Source organism: Chanodichthys erythropterus, chromosome 24 (genome assembly GCF_024489055.1).
Source record: "Chanodichthys erythropterus isolate Z2021 chromosome 24, ASM2448905v1, whole genome shotgun sequence".
Lineage (NCBI taxonomy): Eukaryota > Metazoa > Chordata > Actinopteri > Cypriniformes > Xenocyprididae > Chanodichthys > Chanodichthys erythropterus.
This window is the reverse complement of record NC_090244.1, coordinates 3,492,481-3,512,500: the sequence shown is the minus strand read 5'-3', so window position 1 is coordinate 3,512,500 and position 20,020 is coordinate 3,492,481. Positions and strand designations below refer to the sequence as shown.

Below are 20,020 nucleotides of genomic sequence, written 5' to 3'. Positions count from 1 at the left end.
CCCAAGAACACCACGGCTGTTCCCACCCAATGCCAGATTGTGAAGGGATTACGGAAGTACAGGATGGAAATAATGAGGCTCAGAAATTTGCGCAGCGTCACCACCAGTGTGACCGTGAGCGACGCGCACTCTGTGGTCAGAATGAAGACGCCGCGGATACACACGTATCTGGGAAACCTGGCTAAGGATGAAGTACACGGCATAAAACTGACTCTATACAGATTTCTTGACAAGTTGGCATGCAATTAGGATTCTAAGTCCTGTCCAATACAGGCAATAAAAGCCCATAAACAAAATGTTAAAGGGTTAGTTCAACCAAAAATGAAAATGAAGATTCTGTCATTAATTACTCCTTAGAAAGGTAGTAAAGACATCATTAAAGTAATCCATGTGACTCCAGTGGTTTAACCTCAATTTTATGAAGCGATGCAAGTGCTTTGTTTGTGCAAAAAAACATAATTTACCACTTTAAGTGCAAAATATTAATCTCCAACATGCATTCACAGAAAAACATTTTCTTTAGTGATGTCTTTACTACCTTTCCTTTCTTGAAAGTGGTAGTTGTGTGGACTGTCAATGGAGGCACATAAATCGCTCAGATTTCATTAAAAAGATCTTAATTTGTGTTTCGAAGATAAACGAAAGTCTTACGGGTTTGGAACGATATGAGGGTGAGTAAGAAATAATAGAATTTTCATTTTTGAGAGAACTAACCCCTTAAGATAAATATGAAAGGATACTGGGTGATGACGTTCATTAGCAGGTAAAACCACATGACTGGCATAGACTGACCAATCACAGGGATTTCCACTGGAGCTTTGAGAGAAAGTCATCGGTTTGTTATTTTAAAACAAAAAGACAAAGAAAGTCAAACTTTTAAAGGCTTGTATACACTATCGTTCAAAAGTAAAAAAAAAAAAATCAATACTTTTATTCAGCAAGGATGCATTAAATTGATCAAACATTACAGTAAAGACAGTTATAGCATTACAAAAGTTTCCCTCTAGAATCAGACTCACAGCTCTGGCTGAAGAGCACGGCGTGTTTGTAGATGTCCGTTGACAGCAGGAGGAACCCTGGTAATGGCAGACAGTGCTGAAAAAAAGGCAGAGAAATTCCACTTAATCCCACAAACTCATATATGACAACAAGTTGCATGCATCATATGCACAGTCACTGACTCACATTGTAGAACAGAGCCTCCTTTGAGTGTTTTCCATACTTCTTGTACAGAGTTTCTTGGAAAATGCCCATTCTCGCAGACATCAGCAAGGCGAACGTCAGCATGGCAATACCTGAATCACAACAGCACTAATTTAATTGAATATTTTGCTTACATGGGTATCTAAAATGAGAAATAAAGTTCAGAGTGATTTAACTTCTCACATAAACTCAATAAATTATAGCATACTAACACACCATTTTAGCAGTATGCAGTATGTACACTACTGTACAAAAGTTTGGGGTCGGTAAGACTTTTAATGTTTTTTAAAAAAAGAAGTCTCTTCTGGTCACCGAGGCTGCATTTATTTGATTAAAATACAGCAAAATCAGTAATATCGTGAAATATTATTATAATTTAAAATAACTGTTTTCTCTGTGAAAATATGTTAAATTGTAATTTATTCCTGTGATCAAAGCTGAATTTTCATCATCATTGCTCCAGTCTTCAGTGTCACATGATCCTTTAGAAATCATTACAATATGATGATTTGCTGCTCAAGAAACATTTATGATTATTATCAATGTTGAAAAATTGATAATTGCAAGATATATATAGTCAGAATCGCGAGATATAAAGTCGGAATTCTGAGATATAAAGTCAGAATTGCAAGATGAAAAGTCAGAAATGCGAGTTATAAAGTCGGAATTGCAAGATATAAAGTCGGAATTGCGAGTTATAAAGTCAGAATTGCGAGTTATAAAGTCGGAATTGCGAGATATAAAGTCGGAATTGCGAGATATAAAGTCGGAATTCTGAGATATAAAGTCAGAATTGCGAGATGAAAAGTCAGAAATGCGAGTTATAAAGTCGGAATTGCAAAATATAAAGTCGGAATTGCGAGTTATAAAGTCAGAATTGCGAGTTATAAAGTCGGAATTGCGAGATATAAAGTCGGAATTGCGAGATATAAAGTCGGAATTGCGAGATATAAAGTCGGAATTGCGAGTTATAAAGTCAGAATTGCGAGTTATAAAGTCGGAATTGCGTGATATAAAGTCGGAATTGCGTGATATAAAATCAGAATTGCGAGTTATAAAGTCGGAATTGCAAGATATAAAGTCGGAATTGCGAGATATAAAGTCGGAATTGCGAGTTATAAAGTCAGAATTGCGAGTTATAAAGTCGGAATTGCGAGATATAAAGTCGGAATTGCGAGTTATAAAGTCAGAATTGCGAGTTATAAAGTCGGAATTGCGTGATATAAAGTCGGAATTGTGAGTTATAAAGTCGGAATTGCGTGATATAAAGTCAGAATTGCGAGTTATAAAGTCGGAATTGCGAGATATAAAGTCGGAATTGCGAGATATAAAGTCGGAATTGCGAGTTATAAAATCAGAATTGCGCGATATAAAGTCGGAATTGCGAGTTATAAAGTCGGAATTGCGAGATATAAAGTCGGAATTGCGAGATATAAAGTCAGAAATGCGAGTTATAAAGTCAGAATTGCGAGATATAAAGTCATAATTGCGAGATATAAAGTTGGAATTGCGAGATATAAAGTCAAAATTGTGAGTTATAAAGTCAGAATTGCGAGATATAAAGTCAATATAAAGTCAGAATTGCGAGATATAAAGTCGGAATTGCGAGATATAAAGTCGGAATTGCGAGTTATAAAGTCGGAATTACAAGTTATAAAGTCAGAATTGCGAGTTATAAAGTCAGAATTGTGAGATATAATGTCGGAATTGTGAGATATAATGTCGGAATTGTGAGATATAATGTCGGAATTGTGAGATATAATGTCGGAATTGTGAGATATAATGTCGGAATTGTGAGATATAATGTCGGAATTGTGAGATATAAAGTCAGAATTGCAAGTTATACATTGAAAGTGCAGTGAGAATATTACCCAGAAGCCAATGCATGAAGGCATAAACACCATCTTCCTCCGTCGCCCCTTTCTCAACATTCTACATAAGGATCAGACCTGATGTGTTAGGTGCAGATAAGATGTGAAATAAAGCATTGAAATGCAAGTATGTTGTGCCTATTAATACAAAACAACTACTATTCCAGGCTGGTTTTGCAAACTCACCACTTGTTTGGCCGACATAATAGTGCAGATGAAAATGCCCACAGACACCAGCACGATGGAGAGATATTTACTCGTCGAATATCTGCAGTCGGAATAAAATAACAATGTGACTGAACAATATGCAAAAATCATTTTGTGCATTTTTACAAAGTCTGTTGTTTTTGTGCTCTACTAGAACAGGTTTTCCTGCGTAAAAGTTGATTATTTTCCTCATATTCTCCATTGTTGCAGCTCCTCTCTTCCTAGTCTGTCAGTAACGCTCCGTTTAGTTCCGGTCTCTATGAAGCCCCTCCTTCTGAAAAGAGCAATGTGCTCTGATTGGTCGGCCAGACCAGTGTGTTGTGATTAGTGTTTGGGAAATGTCCCGCCCCTTACCATAATGGCGAGATTCAACCAGGCCCCGCCCCTTTATTTGCATTGGACAGGAATTATTTAAATGAGGAATATTGTTACTTGTTTGTCACATGTTTGTTCCCGGAAGAAAACTCAAGAACACAACAGAGATTTTGCAAATGTTTTTCAGGCACAAAAATGGCAACATTACACACTAAAGAAAGATGTAAGAAAATATAAAAAAGCATAATATGACACCTTTACGTAATGATTTTGTGCATGATATTCAGCATACCTTTTCTTCAAGATGATAATACCGAGAATCATGTTTGCTATTAAAGATCCCTGTGAATGAGAAAAAGAAGTTAAGGCACAGTTTTCAAAGCAATGAATGAATGAAATGATCGACACTCACTGATCTGAAGATCATATGCAGCGGCATGGCGATGTTAAAGTTCAGGGCGTAGTTATTGATCACGCTGACGGTAAAGAACATCGTCACCATGATCACATAGTTACTGCAAAGGAGAAGGACACCAAAGGTCATGAAAGACACAAACGTTTAGCTGGAGTTTCTGATGGACAGGAGGGAAAAACATTGCTGAATGCAAACAATGTAATGCATCTAACCATATGAGCATCCATACAATATTTTGCTGTTACATGGCAAAAAAAATTGTCAAATTAGGCTGATTTCATCATGGACAGATCTGCATGCCCTCATACTGAATTGAACGTATAAATTACAATGTTTAACCAAGGTCATTTTACTGATGCCCTCTTGATGATCAGTACAAAATCTGTCCTGAAGCAAAACCAGTTAAGAACGACTGAGCGCAAGATGTGTCTTTTCCAGTCTGTGATTCTAGATTTAGCACAAAGAGTGTAACATAAGTCATCTTGATGAGGTTCAAAACTGCACGACTATGTTAGGAATGAAATACTAGCAGGGGTTTTCAAACTGGGGTTCGGAGAGTGAAAGGGTGCGTGGAAAAGTCAGGTGAAAAAATGTATAAATAAACCAAGTAAATAAATAAATTAAATTAAAACAATAAAAAAAAGATTAATACAATAAAAAAAATTGTTTAAAAATATAAAATAAATATAAAAATAAATAACTAATATAGATATAAATAATGTAACAATACAAAATTATTTTAGATTTATTATATGAATTTATTTAATTAATTATAATATGTATATATGACTAATTATAATAATTAATTAATTATAAACTGGGTGTTTATAAAAGATAGATGCCTTTTATAATTTAAGATAGAGTCCCTCTCATAAGGATGATCATATTTGGGGGCCCGTGGCATCAAACATATTGAAACTCCAGGTTTAATGTCATACATTGTGCAGTACACTATATAGGAGCTGCGTCTCATTTCAAAGGCTGCGTCCTCTGGAGGTCGCATTTGAAGGCTGCATACATCATAGAGGTGGTCTAACCATTAGATTGCAAAGAAAGAAAGAAATACAGTATTTTACACCTCACAAGGAATAACAGTAAATTTTATTACGGTTACTTTTCTTAAATAAGACATCCTTGATGAAGTATGCAGCCTTCAAATGCGATCTTCGAAATGACATGCAGCCCCTGTATATTGCCTTTGAAGTATGTGAAACATGCAGTATGCTATATTATATATTGTAACATCAAAGATATTAGATGTAGTGCATATATATATATATATATATATATATATATATATATATATATATATATATATATATATAATTATATAATGATCTGTTGAAGCTCTCTGAACTGCGCATTTGTAATCACCTATACTGTAGCAGTGACAAAGCAAAGTGTTCACCTCTCACCTATAACAATATAATAATCAATAAAGCCTCGTTCAACAAGCAAAAACTGGTTGTAACAGTAAAAATGCATAAATATGCATTTCATTTTTCTAAAATGAATGAATGAATGAATGAATGAATGAACATATATAACATAATGGCAATCTGTCAAATCATCTCAACATTCACCTATAATAATAAATGAATTTCCACTGTTTACTAATCTGGTCTGACAAGCCAAAACAAATGGTTAAAATAAAAACATGCGCATATAAAATTGTATAAATGGTTAACCTGAGGGGTATGTGTGGCTTTTTGCGTCCAAAGTTTGCCTCAAAGATGAACCCCTCCAGTGCAATGAAGGCAAACTGGGCAAATGTGACAATATTTCCACATCCTGGGAAATCCCTGTAAAATATATGATTTAAAGAAGTAAGAATCGACAGCATATATGAAGTTCAAATGCTTTAAATACACACTAAATGTAAGCGAGATATAACTCACCTAACCAAAAGTTCCAGAAACACAACATTACTGCAGCAGCCAACAAACACCAAAATAATCGCAAACAGCGTATTCATTTTTAAAGGTTAAAACGAAACTGTTATTCCAGCTTTACAATAATCCGGATGTTAGCATTGTGAATAATAAATGTGTAAATATTCCTGTCCTCGCAAACTATTGATACTTCAATGAATACGTCTCCCAGCTAGAAACAGACATGCCTTCCTGCTTCAAACTGCGTCTTGTGGGATTTGTAGTTTTTTTCCTCTTATCCAAGAATGCATCTGAATGCTACTGAAAACTACATTTCCCAGCAACACAGACAGAAGCGATTGGGTTTATTCAAACTAAAAACTTTGCAAGTATTTGCGTGGGAGTTGCACAATCGCGAGAGGTAGAAACACCTTTTAAATAAAATAAATAAATAAATAATTATAATAATAAGTGGTATTTGATTTTTTTTGCAGAGCGTATCTGCGTCATTTCAGACGTTTAAAGTATCTCTACGTGTTTCCGGTGTCGTGGCGATCACACACAGAACATTTTCACTCATCAGTCAGTAAACCTGCTGATAAACAACACAAACATGATTTCATTAACGGACTCACAGAGTAAGTCAAATTTACTGTATCTCTGCGTTATGTTGATCTAGATAGAAATATTGAAAATGCGGCTTTAAAGCTTGAAAATCTTCTTGAAGTGATGAAAGGGAATGAATGAGGATACACGGCCCGGCCTCTAACTGTACAGTCAAATCTGGTAAAACTCTGACATGAGCTGTGATACCATGGTAACATCACTGCCATTATGGTAATGTGGTATATAAATATGGTAATCATTAGATTTATCAATAGTATAACCATATTATACTGTTGCCTATCTATCTATCTATCTATCTATCTATCTATCTATCTATCTATCTATCTATCTATCTATCTATCTATCTATCTATCTATCTATCTATCTATCTATCCTCTGATTCCCATGGCATTCTCTGAGGTGCTGTGGAGTGCCATGCAAATACCATGGTATATGGGGATCAAATCTTTTCCAAAGCATAAAAAAAGAAGAAAAAGTCTAATGCAATTGCAAGTTGTACAACATTACTTGTATACTTAATGTTAATTTCTGCAACCTCTCAAATATGACTCATTTGCATGCAGTAACTCTCTGTAGATTTGTAATTCAGCACTAATGAAGTCTGTTCTTGTGTTTAATCAGAGATCGGGATGGGGCTGACGGGTTTCGGCGTGTTTTTCCTCTTCTTCGGAATGATTCTGTTCTTTGATAAAGCACTTTTGGCCATAGGAAATGTGAGTGTGTGAGTTAACATGGAAACAAAGTTCCAGTAAATTGTGATGTGAAAGCTCAGATTTGTGTTATTAAAGGATTAGTTCACTTTTAAATAAAATTTTCCTGATAATTTACTCACCCCCATGTCATCCAAGATGTTCATCTCTTTCTTTCTTCAGTCGAAAAGAAATGAAGGTTTTTGATGAAAACATATAGTGGACTTCAATGGAGCCCAAACGGTTTGAGTTAGCATCTATGGTAGGACATGCAGCGTAAGCTTTTTGAAGAATACGGAAAGCGGAAGCATGTGCAAGACAATAATTTGTGTTTATAAAGCATATACAGTTGTATTTTTTTCTAAAATGAGCGATGGTTTCTCTAGATAAGACTCGTTATTCCTCGTCTGGTATCGTTTAAAGCTCTTTGAAGCTGCACTGAAACTGTAATTTTGACCTTTAACCGTTTGGAGTCCATTGAAGTCCACTATAAGGAGAAAAATCCTGGAATGTTTTTGTCAAAAACCTTAATTTCTTTTCGACTGACGAAAGAAAGACATGAACATCTTGGATGACATGGGGGTGAGTGAATTATCAGGAAAAGTTTATTTGAAAGTGAACTAATCCTTAAACCCTCCTTCTTGAACTGAACATGAATGTCTGTGTGTGTTTGTAGATCTTGTTTGTTGCAGGTCTCTCATTTGTTATCGGACTGGAACGGACTTTCAGGTTCTTCTTCCAGCGGCATAAAATGAAAGCCACTGGTTTCTTTCTGGGAGGTGTTTTCGTGGTGCTCATCGGATGGCCGATTGTAGGTGTCGTCCTGGAGGTCTATGGATTTTTCCTTCTCTTCCGGTGAGTTGTTGTTGCGGTTTTATTAATAAATAAACCCTGTTTCGGGAGGTTTTGCGTGACCATAAAGGGGTTTATTTTTATTTATTTTAAAGCTACACTGTAACTTTTTTTGTTCAAAATTAACAAAAATTTTTAAGTCGGCATGAAATGGAAGTTGTGATAGGATGTAAAAAAAAATGTCTGAAATATCTCTGAATAAGGTCTCGATCGCAAACACAGCTGTCAATCATGACGTTACACCCCATTTCCAAAAACGCACATTTGAGCAAATGTCAGCTTGATGAGTACCTAAAATGACAATCTTCGGAAAAAAAATAGAGCGTAATTGGATTTTTTGAGTTTACCTCGCATCCCATTCGATTACATGGAGAGGGCGGGGACCTATACTGCAGCCAGCCACCAGGGGGCGAGCAAAGCTTTGGCTTCCCTTTTCAGGACATGTGCGGCACACCATCCTAAATAGTATGTGAGATTAGAATAAGTGAGTCCCAAAGCATAGTATGTTGAAAAGAGTCCCAGGATGGTCTATTATTTCTGGTAGATTTTCAAAGTGTGGATCCGTGCACACTATAACGGCTAATAATGCCCACAACCCATTGCGGATTCGGTTCAGAACTGCAAACACTAATTTATTACGCAATTTTATGATGCGATGGTGTTGGGGAACGTTAGTTTTAAAAGTAATGCCTTACAATATTGCATTACTGCTTAAAAAAGTAACTGATTGTGCTAGTTACTTTTTATGGAAAGTAATGCATTATGTTGCTTTTGCTTTACTTTTTCTTTCCTGGGCTGGGCTGTTTGTTTGTTTTTATAACAACAAAAAAGTTCTATTTTTGGTGAATGTAAAGGCCCTTTCACATCAAAAGTGAAACGAATAAGCTTCATGCTGAAGGAAATGCAAATTCACGCCTGTACAGTAGAGGGCGCAGCTCAAACAAACCTTCAAACCTTTCAGCTGTACTGCCATTCTGGAATACAGAAGAATAGGACACAGGAGTAAGTAAATGAATAAATAAATATATGCTCCCGTTTAGTCTAGAATAACCATCATGTTCACACACATCGCCTCTGCACTCCCGATTTCTTTCAACATGGGGACAGGAGAGCCATCAGTCAGTAAATGAAAAAAGTAACTCAGATATTTTTTCTTTACTATAAGAGTACATACTTTTAGAGCGTAGTATTAGTAGGTGAAGTGGGATGCAGCATGAGTAAAACTGCTTCACAAACAAGAACAAATGTAGGGCGGGGCTTGATTTTGTCCGTGGGGAATTGATTGGATGTTTGTGGTTTGCTATTGGTGGATCTCATGTGAGTGACAGGTTGCCCCGCCCTCATCATCAGAGAAGTTACTGCAAAAGTTCTTCTGAATTTAATAATACTTGTTTTTTTAATCTGTTTTCAGGGGCTTTTTCCCAGTAGCGGTTGGCTTCATTAGGCGGGTGCCAATTCTTGGATCTTTACTGAACCTTCCTGGTATCAGTGGAGTAAGTCAACCACAGTTTGCTGACTCTTGTCACTGGTTTGGTATTTTGTGCTTTCGTAAGTGACAGACACTTCAAATCCTGTCAAATGATTCGTTTTGACTGTTTTTCTGTTTCTCTTTCAGCTTGTGGATAAAGTCGGTGAGAGCAACACCATGGTATAACGGTCAACGGTTTAGTTATTTGTTTTAGTTTTCTATGAGTGGCTCATATTTATATTTGTCATGATGTGCGTCGGGCTCGGCGTCTTGCTGGCCAACCTCTCTGAACCACAGATGAGATTTTTTGATATTTTACCTGTGAAGAAGTTCGTGTTTTTTCTGGGACTGATAACCAAACCAAGTCAGGCAATGTCATTGTTGCTGCATCACGCGTCTCCCTCCAGGGGGCGACAGGGACCACTGCACCCCAAATGACGACTAGATGAGCGGACGATGAAGATCCACTGAAGGAATCACTGGGTTCTGAATAAAGTCGTTACTGTTTTTTTTGTTTTTTTTTAATGTTTTTATGTGCCAACTTGGTTTGTTTTGCTCTTTTTAATTGTCAAAATCTTGAGGCTAATTTGAACTTTTTCCACATGAGCTCCACCTAGTGGAGCGGAGACTGTTTCATAGCGCACACGAGGACATTCAGCAACCTGCGTGATATGCTGTTATATTACATGACTGACTTGTTTAAGTATTTGTACATACTTCAAATGTGAGACTAATATACATTTTTACCGACAAAAATCCTCTTTAATAAATGGATTATATCCTTGACGATCCAGCTATCTGTTGCCTGACATCACATCTACAGCCTTATATAAGTGCTCAGTGCAAACATTACACAAAAAATTTATATATTTGTAGCATTTGGCTCACACATTGCATTTCAATATCAACATTTAGTGCGTACATTGAGTAGTTCCCTTAACCAACAGTCATTTGGAAGTGCAACAATGTCAGTCAAAGGTTTGGACACACCTACATTTTCTTATATGACGACTTCACATTTCGTGATTAAATGTGACCCAAATGGAAACTCTCATATTTGAGTTTTTTCTTTGGATTCCAGCTCGTCTCAAGTCTGTTCACTCGGTTACCATATTTGCAATACACTATTATGCAATTAATTCCCAAAACAATATATCATACACTTCAGTTAATCTGCTGTGACGTCACAATCAAGTTGAATTGTGGGATATAGAGCTGCTTGAAGTGTACATCAGAGTAGTTGCTCCCTCAGTCAAAATTCGAGGGGACGAGGGTCTGAATATAAACTTACCTCATCCACTTCACGAAGTGGAACGCTCTTCAAAATGGTGGCAGGATTCCCTGAGGGGAAGTGCTTAGGGAAGTTCGCCAGTGCATGTCTAAAATTGGAGTGGAAGTCCTATCAGAATGGGGAAATCCTGAAATCTCAAAAACTGCTAGGCGAACTCACAATTAACATATTTCAAATCAGCAACAAAATCAGACATGAACTGTCCCATAAATGTTGTTTCTTATGCTCAAATAGCGTTTAAAAAGCTTATTTTTCAGCATTGATTAGCCAATGCGCATGTGCAGTCCTAATCGCGAGTCTCAGGTTTCTATGGGAACCGGAGCTTCTAACGGCAGCTGCAGTGACGCAATGATTTTATCAATCAGCGATTGGCTGATTTTACTTGGAAGGCGGGATGTAGCTAACTAATGGAGGAGGTGAACCGTCTTTCTATACTGTACCAAAGACTATAGAATAACACAAGACGCGTCACTCGTATTGTTTTGAATGGGAGAAAGTGAAAGGCGCAATATGGCGGAATAAATCCCGCCTTCTAAATAAGAGCCAATCGCGTCACTGCAGCGTCCGTTAGAAGCACCGGTTTCTATAGAAACAGTCAGACGCGCGAAATGAAAGGAGACACAAGAGACGCGCATTTAGGACTGATGCAGCCTGAAAAATACAATTTTTTGTCACGATTCGAACGTTTAGAAACTAAATTTATGAGACAATTGTTGTAAGATTTCATTGGTGATTTCAAATATGAAATTTAATTGAAAGCTTGGCAAACAGCTTTGGAGAATTTGATGTTTCCCCATTCAAAGAGAAGATAGGAGTTGCACTTGTATGCCCAAGAGGCGTTTCTAAGATGGCCGCCGAGTGAAATGACTTGGACTTTGACTGTACGCGCACCGGCAGATTTTTGTAACCGTGCATACTTGTACACGCAGGTCGCACATGAGCATATTTATTTATGCATTTTATTTTTTTGCAGTAACGGCTAAGTGTATTACTGCCCTCCTCAGGTCAAAGTTTGAACTAAATTGTCATATACAATATGCTAGTGCAAGTATATAACAATGAATTCAAACTTTGACCTGTGGCGGGCAGTAATACACTTATGCCCCGGGTATACTTCACTTTCCACGCCCGGACGCGTCACGTGCGCAGTTGCGTCCACATGTCTTTCAAAGTATACTAAACCAAGGATGCGCGCGGATGACAGAGTTCGACACATGCGCAGTGCAATTTTTTCTATACTACTACCAGACAACCGGACATTCGCTAGGCAGGATCGGAGAAGAAAATGCCACCTAGTGGACTTTTCTTTCTTGCTTGCGCATGCGCTGTTGCACGCGCACCGTCCGTGCGGTCTCAAAATTTGGGCTGCGCCCAGACGGGGTGTGTGGCGGGCCGCGAGCCCTCCGCATGACGAAAATTACGTCATGCAGACATGCACGAACGCGGGCGGCTGAAGTATACCCGGGGCTTTAGCAGCGTCTACACTGCTGGAATTCTAATAGAGAAGAAGAAGAACAGAGCTAGTTCAAGATGAGCATTTATGGTTAAAACGTATATAATTTAAAAAAAATTTTTAGAAAAAGAGTGATGGTTTCTCAAGAAAAGACCCTTATTCCTCATCTGGTCTCGTTTAAAGCTCTTTGAAGCTGCACTGAAACTGTGATTTTGACCTTCAACCGTTTGGTGCCCATTGAAGTCCACTATATGGAGAAAAATCCTGGAATGTTTTCATCAAAAACCTTTTCTTTTCGACTGAAGAGAGAAGGACATGGACATCTAGGATGACATGGGGATGAGTTAATTATAAGGAAATTTTAATTTGAAAGTGAACTAATCCTTTAAAAGCTTGATGATGCTTTTCCTTCTCAATCCATGCATTTTTTGATTAAAAAATAGTTAGTTTTGCAAATTAATTCAAATGTTGGCACAATTTATATTTGTCTACAAAGCTAATTTGAGCATAAACGTTTGGATCAGAAGGTTTTTAGGATCATAAGAAACATCAATTCAGTCAAGTGTGTCCAAACTTTTTGACTTGTAGCGTATAATAATCACCGTAAGCTTTCAGACACCAAGATCTGCTTTTCAAACAAAGTGCTAATGTGACAGTCATGTGTTATGTAAATGTAAATTCAGACCCCTAAATCATTTGATAGTACAATTAATTATGTAATACTAGATATTTTTTAAAAAAATCCTCCAGTGAAGCGCTCAAGCAGTGATCAAACATGTGACGCTGTGAATGAAAGCTATTGGTTGTGAGTTAGCGTCACAGATCTTTAAGGTCTCTCTGGATGTGCCACAGCATGTCTGCGCTCTTCTTCAGCTGCGCGACCTCGTCGCTGGTCAGAGTCATGTTGACCACGCTGCCCACTCCAGCGCTGTTCAACACGCACGGCAGGCTCAGGAAGACCTCGTCACCGATCCCGTACATACCCTGCAACAAACATCTTCATTCAGGCCTGGAAATGGGTTTCATTATTTTTGCTGTCAGTGTGACAACATGCCCCACTATAAGGTGAAGGTGTTTAATGAATAGTAGTACTGTCCTGACCTTCACCATGGTGGAAACGGGATGGACTCGGTTCAGGTTCTTCATGAGGCTCTCGGTCAGGTCGGCCACACTCAAGCCGATGGCCCAGTTAGTGTAACCCTTCAGTCGGATCACCTCATAGGCACTGCAGTGAACAGAATTACTGAATTATAAACTCTATTTATTTGTGAGATGATAACTAGACACCACACTGAATCAATCACCCAGTGTAGTGAAGTCATGTGACAAGTGTCACATATTGTTCCATACTGATTCACGGTTTTGCAGTATGCATTTTGGATGATCTATTCTTTAGTGAGGATTAAGAACAAAAAGACAAATTCACTGACGTACCTGTCCACGACCTTCTTGTGCGTCTCTTTCCAGTTCTCTCTGTCCGTGTCTTTGCCGATGTCTGGATTAAGTTTCTGCAAACTTACTCCTGCCACATTAGTGCCGCTCCAAACAGGAACTGCAATACAATCACAGAGAGAGCATGAGTGCTTGAACAATATGACATTTTCAAAATTTGATGGCAATATTTATGGTTTTATTTTATATTATATTATATGTTTATTGTTAATAAATGTATTTGTATTTTAACAAATACATATGTATTTTAAAAACATAACATTTTACAATTTATAGAATTGTAATTATATTTGTACTTATTTTAAAATGTATTATTCTTATTTATTTTAATAATGCATATGGCTTATAATTATTTTAAAAATAATTTTATTTATTTTTTATATTTTATTATATTTAATTTATTATATTTTTTATAATAATACATATTAATTATAATTATTTTAATAATGATTTTCTAATTCATTATATTTATAGTTTATTATTTATAATACTATTATTTAAATATTATTAATTTTATTATTTATAATGTTTTGTTTATTTTTTATATTTTATTATTAATTATATATAATTTATTATGTTTTTAAAATAATAGATATTAATCAATTATTTTAATAATAATTTTGTTATTTACTGTATTTATAGTTTATTATTTATAATACTATTATTTAAATATTATTTTTATTTTATTATTTTTAATATTTTATTTATTTTTATATTGTATTATTATTTATATATAATTTATTATTATTATTATACATTTAAAATAATAAATACTAATTATAATTATTTTAATAATAATTTTGCTATTTATTGTATTTATAGTTTATTATTTATAATACTATTTAAAAAAATGTTTTTAAATTAATAATGTTTACATCTAATTGTTAACAATACTTTAAATAATTTTATTATTTATAATATTTTATTTATTATAGTAATTATGATTTAAATATTTTTATTTATTTTATTAATGCATACGGATTATTTTAATAATGATTTTATTATTTATTGTATTTTTAGTTTGTTATTTATTATATTAATTTTTAAATACTATTTATTTTAATAATGCATACGAATTATTATAATTATTTTAATAATAATTTTATACTTTTTAATATTTTATTTATTTTAATACATTTTATTATTAATTATATATAATTTATTATTAATAGTATTATATTTTTAAATTAATAAATATTATTGTAATAATAATAATTGTATTATTTATGATATTTTAGTTTATTATTTATTATTAATTATCACTTACATAATTTATATTTTTAAATAATATGAATTACTAATATATATATATATATATATATATATATAAGTTTTAAATCTATTTTATTATTTATTTATATTACATTATAATTTAATTAATTTAATTATGAAATTTAAATATATATATATATATATATATATATATATATATATATATATATATATATATATATATATATATATATAGTATATATATATATATATATATATATTGTATACATTTATGTTATATAATAGTTGTATTTTTTTTTTTACTAATATATACACACAATTATATATTTGTCTGGATTGTCTCACCGCTGGAGTCTCCATGTTCTCCCAGAATCCATCCGTTGAAGCTGCTGGGGTGGATGCCCAACCTCTCGGCCATCAGGTAACGAAAGCGAGCCGAGTCCAGGTTGGTTCCGCTGCCGATGACGCGGTGCTTCGGCAGGCCGCTCAGCTTCCAGGTCACATAGGTCAAAACGTCCACTGTATGGGCAGAAAAACTGTGTGTTATAAAAGCAAATAAAGTGTGAGATGTATAATAGAGTGTGTGTGTGTGTGTGTGTGTGTGTGTACCTGGGTTGGACACTACAATGAGGATGCAGTTGGGACTGTATCTGACGATCTGAGGGATGATGTGTTTGAAGATGTTGACGTTTCTCTGCACCAGATTCAGTCTGCTCTCGCCCTCCTGTTGACGAACGCCTGCCGTTACCACCACGATACGAGAGTTGGCCGTCACAGAGTAATCTAAAGGAGAAAACATTTCAGAAGGCAGCATTTTCAGCTCTCTTTTGAAAGAAACCACTCAAATTTCCCAATAGTAACATGCTACAAAACTTAGCGACTGCACAGCATAGGCATCCACCAGCATCATAGTGGCGATTCAGCACGAGTAAGTAACATTCACGGTGTCACTGAGGAGTCGAGGGGACAGAAGAAGTGTGCTACCTTTGCCTGAGACGATCTTGGGCGTCTTTAGGAAGAGACTTCCGTGCTGTAAGTCCATCATCTCTCCCTTGAGCTTGTCCTCGACCACGTCCACCAGCGCCAGCTCGTCCGCCAGCTCCTACAGACGCCAGAATATCAACAGACATTCACGAACATTACTCAAGTTTGCATCCCAAATTACATACTCATGCTACACACAAGTACGTACTTTGTTTTAAAATACTGCTTACAATGATAGAAATATAAAAATATTATAGAAAATATAATAATATGAAAAATAGATATAATAATCATAATGGGTTTTTTTTAGATGATTTTTGCTTTAATAATCTCTGGACAGTTACACCTAGACATTACTGACTTTATGAATGAAAAAGAAAATTTGCCAGATCTATGGAAACCCTACTTAGAGGTTGTTCCACATTATTAAGCAAATCACAGTTCTCATGCAATATGGAGAGGAAGAAAGATCTTTCTGAAGATGAAAAGCATGAAATGGTGCGATGTTGTGCAAAAGGCATGAAAACAACTAATATTGTATACAATATTAGTTGTTTTCATGCCTTTTGCACATTTTTGTCTGAGATTGATACCAGTTATCTAAAAAGACATGGATATATAAACAAACAAACATTTCTTAGAAAAACTAAAATCTGAATGTTTATTGTACTGAAATCTTACTGATATGTCACTGAATTGCCATTATAGTTTGTCTTCAAACTCATTTTATTTTGTCCTAGTTTAGTTATTTGTCAGCCTGTTAGACTCGTCTGTGCTGGCTGTGGTTCTTCACCTTTAGTCTAATTGGACAAAGGGATCAAAGTCAAGCGCAGACAAACATGGCCTAAATCTGCTGAAAAATGACTGATATTGTGACCCACTGACTCACTGACATCATCAGCATGAGCAATATGTTCATTCCCTCTTGCACAATCAATAAACAAACAAGGTATTTGCCCAGGAATATGTTTGTGCTTTGGTCACAAAGTCCGAATTACGTTGGCGAGTACAGCCTGTCGCGATCAATGACTTCATGACGACCGTGTGAGTGTGTTACAGTCTCACCCGCAGCAGAATGCTGACGGCACAGGCCATGCCAACCTGTCCCACACCGACCACCGTCACTTTGTTCCTCGGCGGTTCAGCCGGCCCGCTGAACAGAGGAGTGATGAGCTTCTGCAGGACGGATGCCATATTCAACACTGCAGAGGAATAAAATCAGAACATAGAAATTCAGCCGACATCTGCGTAATATCTCAATTATTTCTCTTCGATGGCAATGACACTAGTTTGTGATCTGAATCAAAAGTCAGCTATCTCAATATAAACTCATATTTCCCAGTAAGTTCTCACAAGATTAATTGATCTACCTCTCAGGGTTATTACAATTATCATGTTACTTAAACATTTTCAATACTTGAAAAAAACATGCACACACACATTATATATATATATATATATATACACATAAATTTATATATATCTCACATAAATGTTTCTGTATTGCGTATATATTTGTGTGTGTGTGTGTGTCTGCATATATATTTACAAACTTTTGTTAGATGCAGTTAGTCATGATTAATCGATTTGAAGGCACTAATTTGCAACTTTTATGTTATTTATATGTATATATGTATTTAATATACTGCACATATATTAATATATATTATTTATTAATATATCAAATTTATAAATTATATATATTCATTAAAAATGTATATACACAAATTTCCAAACTTTTGTTAGATGCGATTAATCGATTTGACAGCACTAATTTTCAACTATAATATATGTTATTTATATGTATATATGTATATAATATACTGTACATATATTTTGTCTTATTTATTAATATATAAAATATATAAATTATATATATATATATATATATTCATTGAAATGTGTGTGTATATATATATATATATATATATATATATATATATATATATATATATATATATATATATATATATATACATATACACACACACATTATATATTTACAAACTTTTATGTTAGATGCAAATAATCATTATTAATCTATTTGACAGCACTAATAAAAACTATATATATATATATATAAAATATGCATATATATATATATATATATATATATATATATATATATATATATATATATATATATATAGAGGCATATTTTAACTACAAATTAAAAATAAAGTGAAACATAGAATAAAAAATGAATTATTAAAAATATTATCTCATTGATACAAACATGCTTCCTCTATATAAAACTTATTATTCTGGGGGAAAAAAAACAATTAAAAAAGTAGTAAAAGTAGTAAATTATGCATAATTACATGCAAATAACCCTAAACCAAACCATTATCCTAATCCTAAAGTAAGTACTTATAGTTAATTAATATTAATCAGTATTGTATAATTACACTGTAACATGGACACCTGAAAATAAAGTATAACCAAAATCTTTGCATACCGAATGAAGTCTGAGGAATATTTTAAAGAATTTGGAAGTAAAATACGAGGTTAATTTGTGGTGAAGCAAGCAAATCTCAAGAGAACATGCTGGTTAAATTAGTCCCGGATTAAGTTTTGCCTGAACAATTAAAAACTTCACCAAGCAACAATTCCCAAAACACTGTCCTCAGTCAACAGAAATGGAGAATCCTATAACCTCATCTCATAACTAAAACCATCACAGATGATATACAGAAATCCAGCAGCATGTGGCACAGCAAGACCTCACCTGTACAGATGCTCTTCAGTAAATCACACAAGCATCACAAGAAATCTGCTGTAATGCAGCAACCTGCTTCCTGTTTATCTACTGCTGGTCAGTAGCTACAGATCAAGGTCACTTACAGGACACTCCTCCAGAGATGTGGACAAACACACACGTCCTGTCCTATATACACTCAAACAAACTCTGTTCCTCACGTGACGCTCCTATCGTGTCCAGTCAAGGTCATTCAAGACTATATTTCTGCATCCACTCTTACTGAAACACACGCACATGTCAGTCTTACCTTGTCTGTAGAGGCTCTGCGCGCCCAGGTAGAGATACCACCATGAGACGAGCATGTTACTGTTGTTTATATTAGGGCACCACCGCAGTGTGTCCGTGTGCAGTCAGTGCAGTGCCCGCTCCTGTGCCAGGCTAATGGAGTTACTGTAATCCGCTGCCATCTGCTGTACAGCCGCTAAAACACACGGGGAGATTAAAACAAACGAGGGATCACGCGACATTGGTCCTGGTCAGGCGCACAGGTGAAGCCGTGAATTAGCATAGTTCATGTAGCCTATATTGACACATGTCACTTTCTAATTAGCCTTACTTATGAGTGACAGGGTCAGATAGCAGATAAATTACTAATTAAATAGCCTACTCTTGACATACAGCAAGCAAAATCCGCATGATTGTCAAATAACAATAATATCGTAATAACAATATTTAAGATGTAGCTACATTGTGCCGATCTAATTGCCGATGTATAAGTCCCTTTAAAGGGTTAGTTCACAAAAAAATGAAAATAATGTAATTTATTACTCAACCTCATGTCGTCCCACACCTTAGTTCGTCTTCGGAACACAAATTAAGATATTTTAGTTGAAATCCGATGGCTCAGTGAGGCCTGCATAGGGTGATGGGCGATTTCAAAACACTGCTTCAGGAAGCTTCGGATCGTTATGAATCAGCGTATCGAATCATGATTCAGATCGCGTGTCAAACCGCCAAACGGCTGAAATCACGTGACTTTGGCGCTCCGAATAGCTGATTCTACACGCTGATTCATAACGCTCCAATGCTTCCTGAAGCAGTGTTTTGAAATCGGCCATCACTAAATAAGTTTTGTTTTTTTGGAGCACCAAAAATATTCTCGTCACTTTATAATATTAATATTGAACCACTGTACTCACATGAACTGATTTAAATATGTTTTTAGTACATTAATGGATCTTGAGAGAGGAAATGTCATTGCTCCCTATGGAGGCCTCACTGAGCCATCGGATTTCAACTAAAATATCTTAATTTGTGTTCCGAAGATTAACGAAGGTCTTACTTTATCAATCAGCGATTGGCTCTTTTACTTATAAGGCGGAACATAT

General features: G+C 35.2%; 3 protein-coding genes across 4 annotated transcripts in view; 1 reads left to right on the top strand and 2 right to left on the bottom strand.

Annotated features, from left to right (window-relative positions):
- slc35b4 (solute carrier family 35 member B4) overlaps positions 1–6,049 on the bottom strand; it is a 7,021-nt gene extending 972 nt beyond the window's left edge. Inside the window, exons 1-10 of the mRNA XM_067379215.1 lie at positions 5,910–6,049; positions 5,700–5,813; positions 4,009–4,111; positions 3,889–3,938; positions 3,261–3,342; positions 3,075–3,135; positions 1,186–1,295; positions 1,020–1,095; positions 741–816; positions 1–168 (exon numbers count right to left, since the gene is read on the bottom strand). The exon at positions 1–168 is cut by the window's left edge and continues 972 nt beyond it. Of these exons, the coding sequence (XP_067235316.1) occupies positions 1–168; positions 741–816; positions 1,020–1,095; positions 1,186–1,295; positions 3,075–3,135; positions 3,261–3,342; positions 3,889–3,938; positions 4,009–4,111; positions 5,700–5,813; positions 5,910–5,986 (917 nt within the window). The 5' untranslated portion in view covers positions 5,987–6,049. The remainder of the gene's footprint in view (positions 169–740; positions 817–1,019; positions 1,096–1,185; positions 1,296–3,074; positions 3,136–3,260; positions 3,343–3,888; positions 3,939–4,008; positions 4,112–5,699; positions 5,814–5,909) is intronic.
- A 211-nt stretch (positions 6,050–6,260) lies between these two features.
- Positions 6,261–10,087, top strand: golt1bb (golgi transport 1Bb). Of its 2 annotated transcripts, none has more exons than XM_067379216.1 (5): positions 6,261–6,303; positions 6,377–6,520; positions 7,131–7,222; positions 7,875–8,053; positions 9,462–10,087. In XM_067379216.1, the coding sequence occupies exons 2-5, from the start codon at positions 6,496–6,498 to the stop codon at positions 9,604–9,606; spliced, it is 441 nt and encodes a 146-aa protein (XP_067235317.1). In that variant the 5' UTR covers positions 6,261–6,303; positions 6,377–6,495; the 3' UTR covers positions 9,607–10,087. The 2 variants fall into 2 exon arrangements, with proteins under 2 accessions (XP_067235317.1, XP_067235318.1); XM_067379217.1 differs by lacking the exon at positions 6,261–6,303 and having other exon boundaries at positions 6,388–6,520; positions 9,462–9,543; positions 9,666–10,087.
- Positions 10,088–10,281: 194 nt separating this feature from the next.
- On the bottom strand, positions 10,282–18,800 carry ldhbb (lactate dehydrogenase Bb). The gene is made up of 8 exons (XM_067379214.1): positions 18,660–18,800; positions 16,997–17,133; positions 15,932–16,049; positions 15,557–15,730; positions 15,293–15,466; positions 13,697–13,814; positions 13,364–13,487; positions 10,282–13,246 (listed from the first exon to the last, which is right to left on the bottom strand). Exons 2-8 carry the CDS (start codon positions 17,123–17,125, stop codon positions 13,079–13,081), a joined length of 1,005 nt encoding a protein of 334 aa, XP_067235315.1. The 5' UTR covers positions 17,126–17,133; positions 18,660–18,800; the 3' UTR covers positions 10,282–13,078.
- Between the last annotated feature and the right edge of the window lie 1,220 nt (positions 18,801–20,020).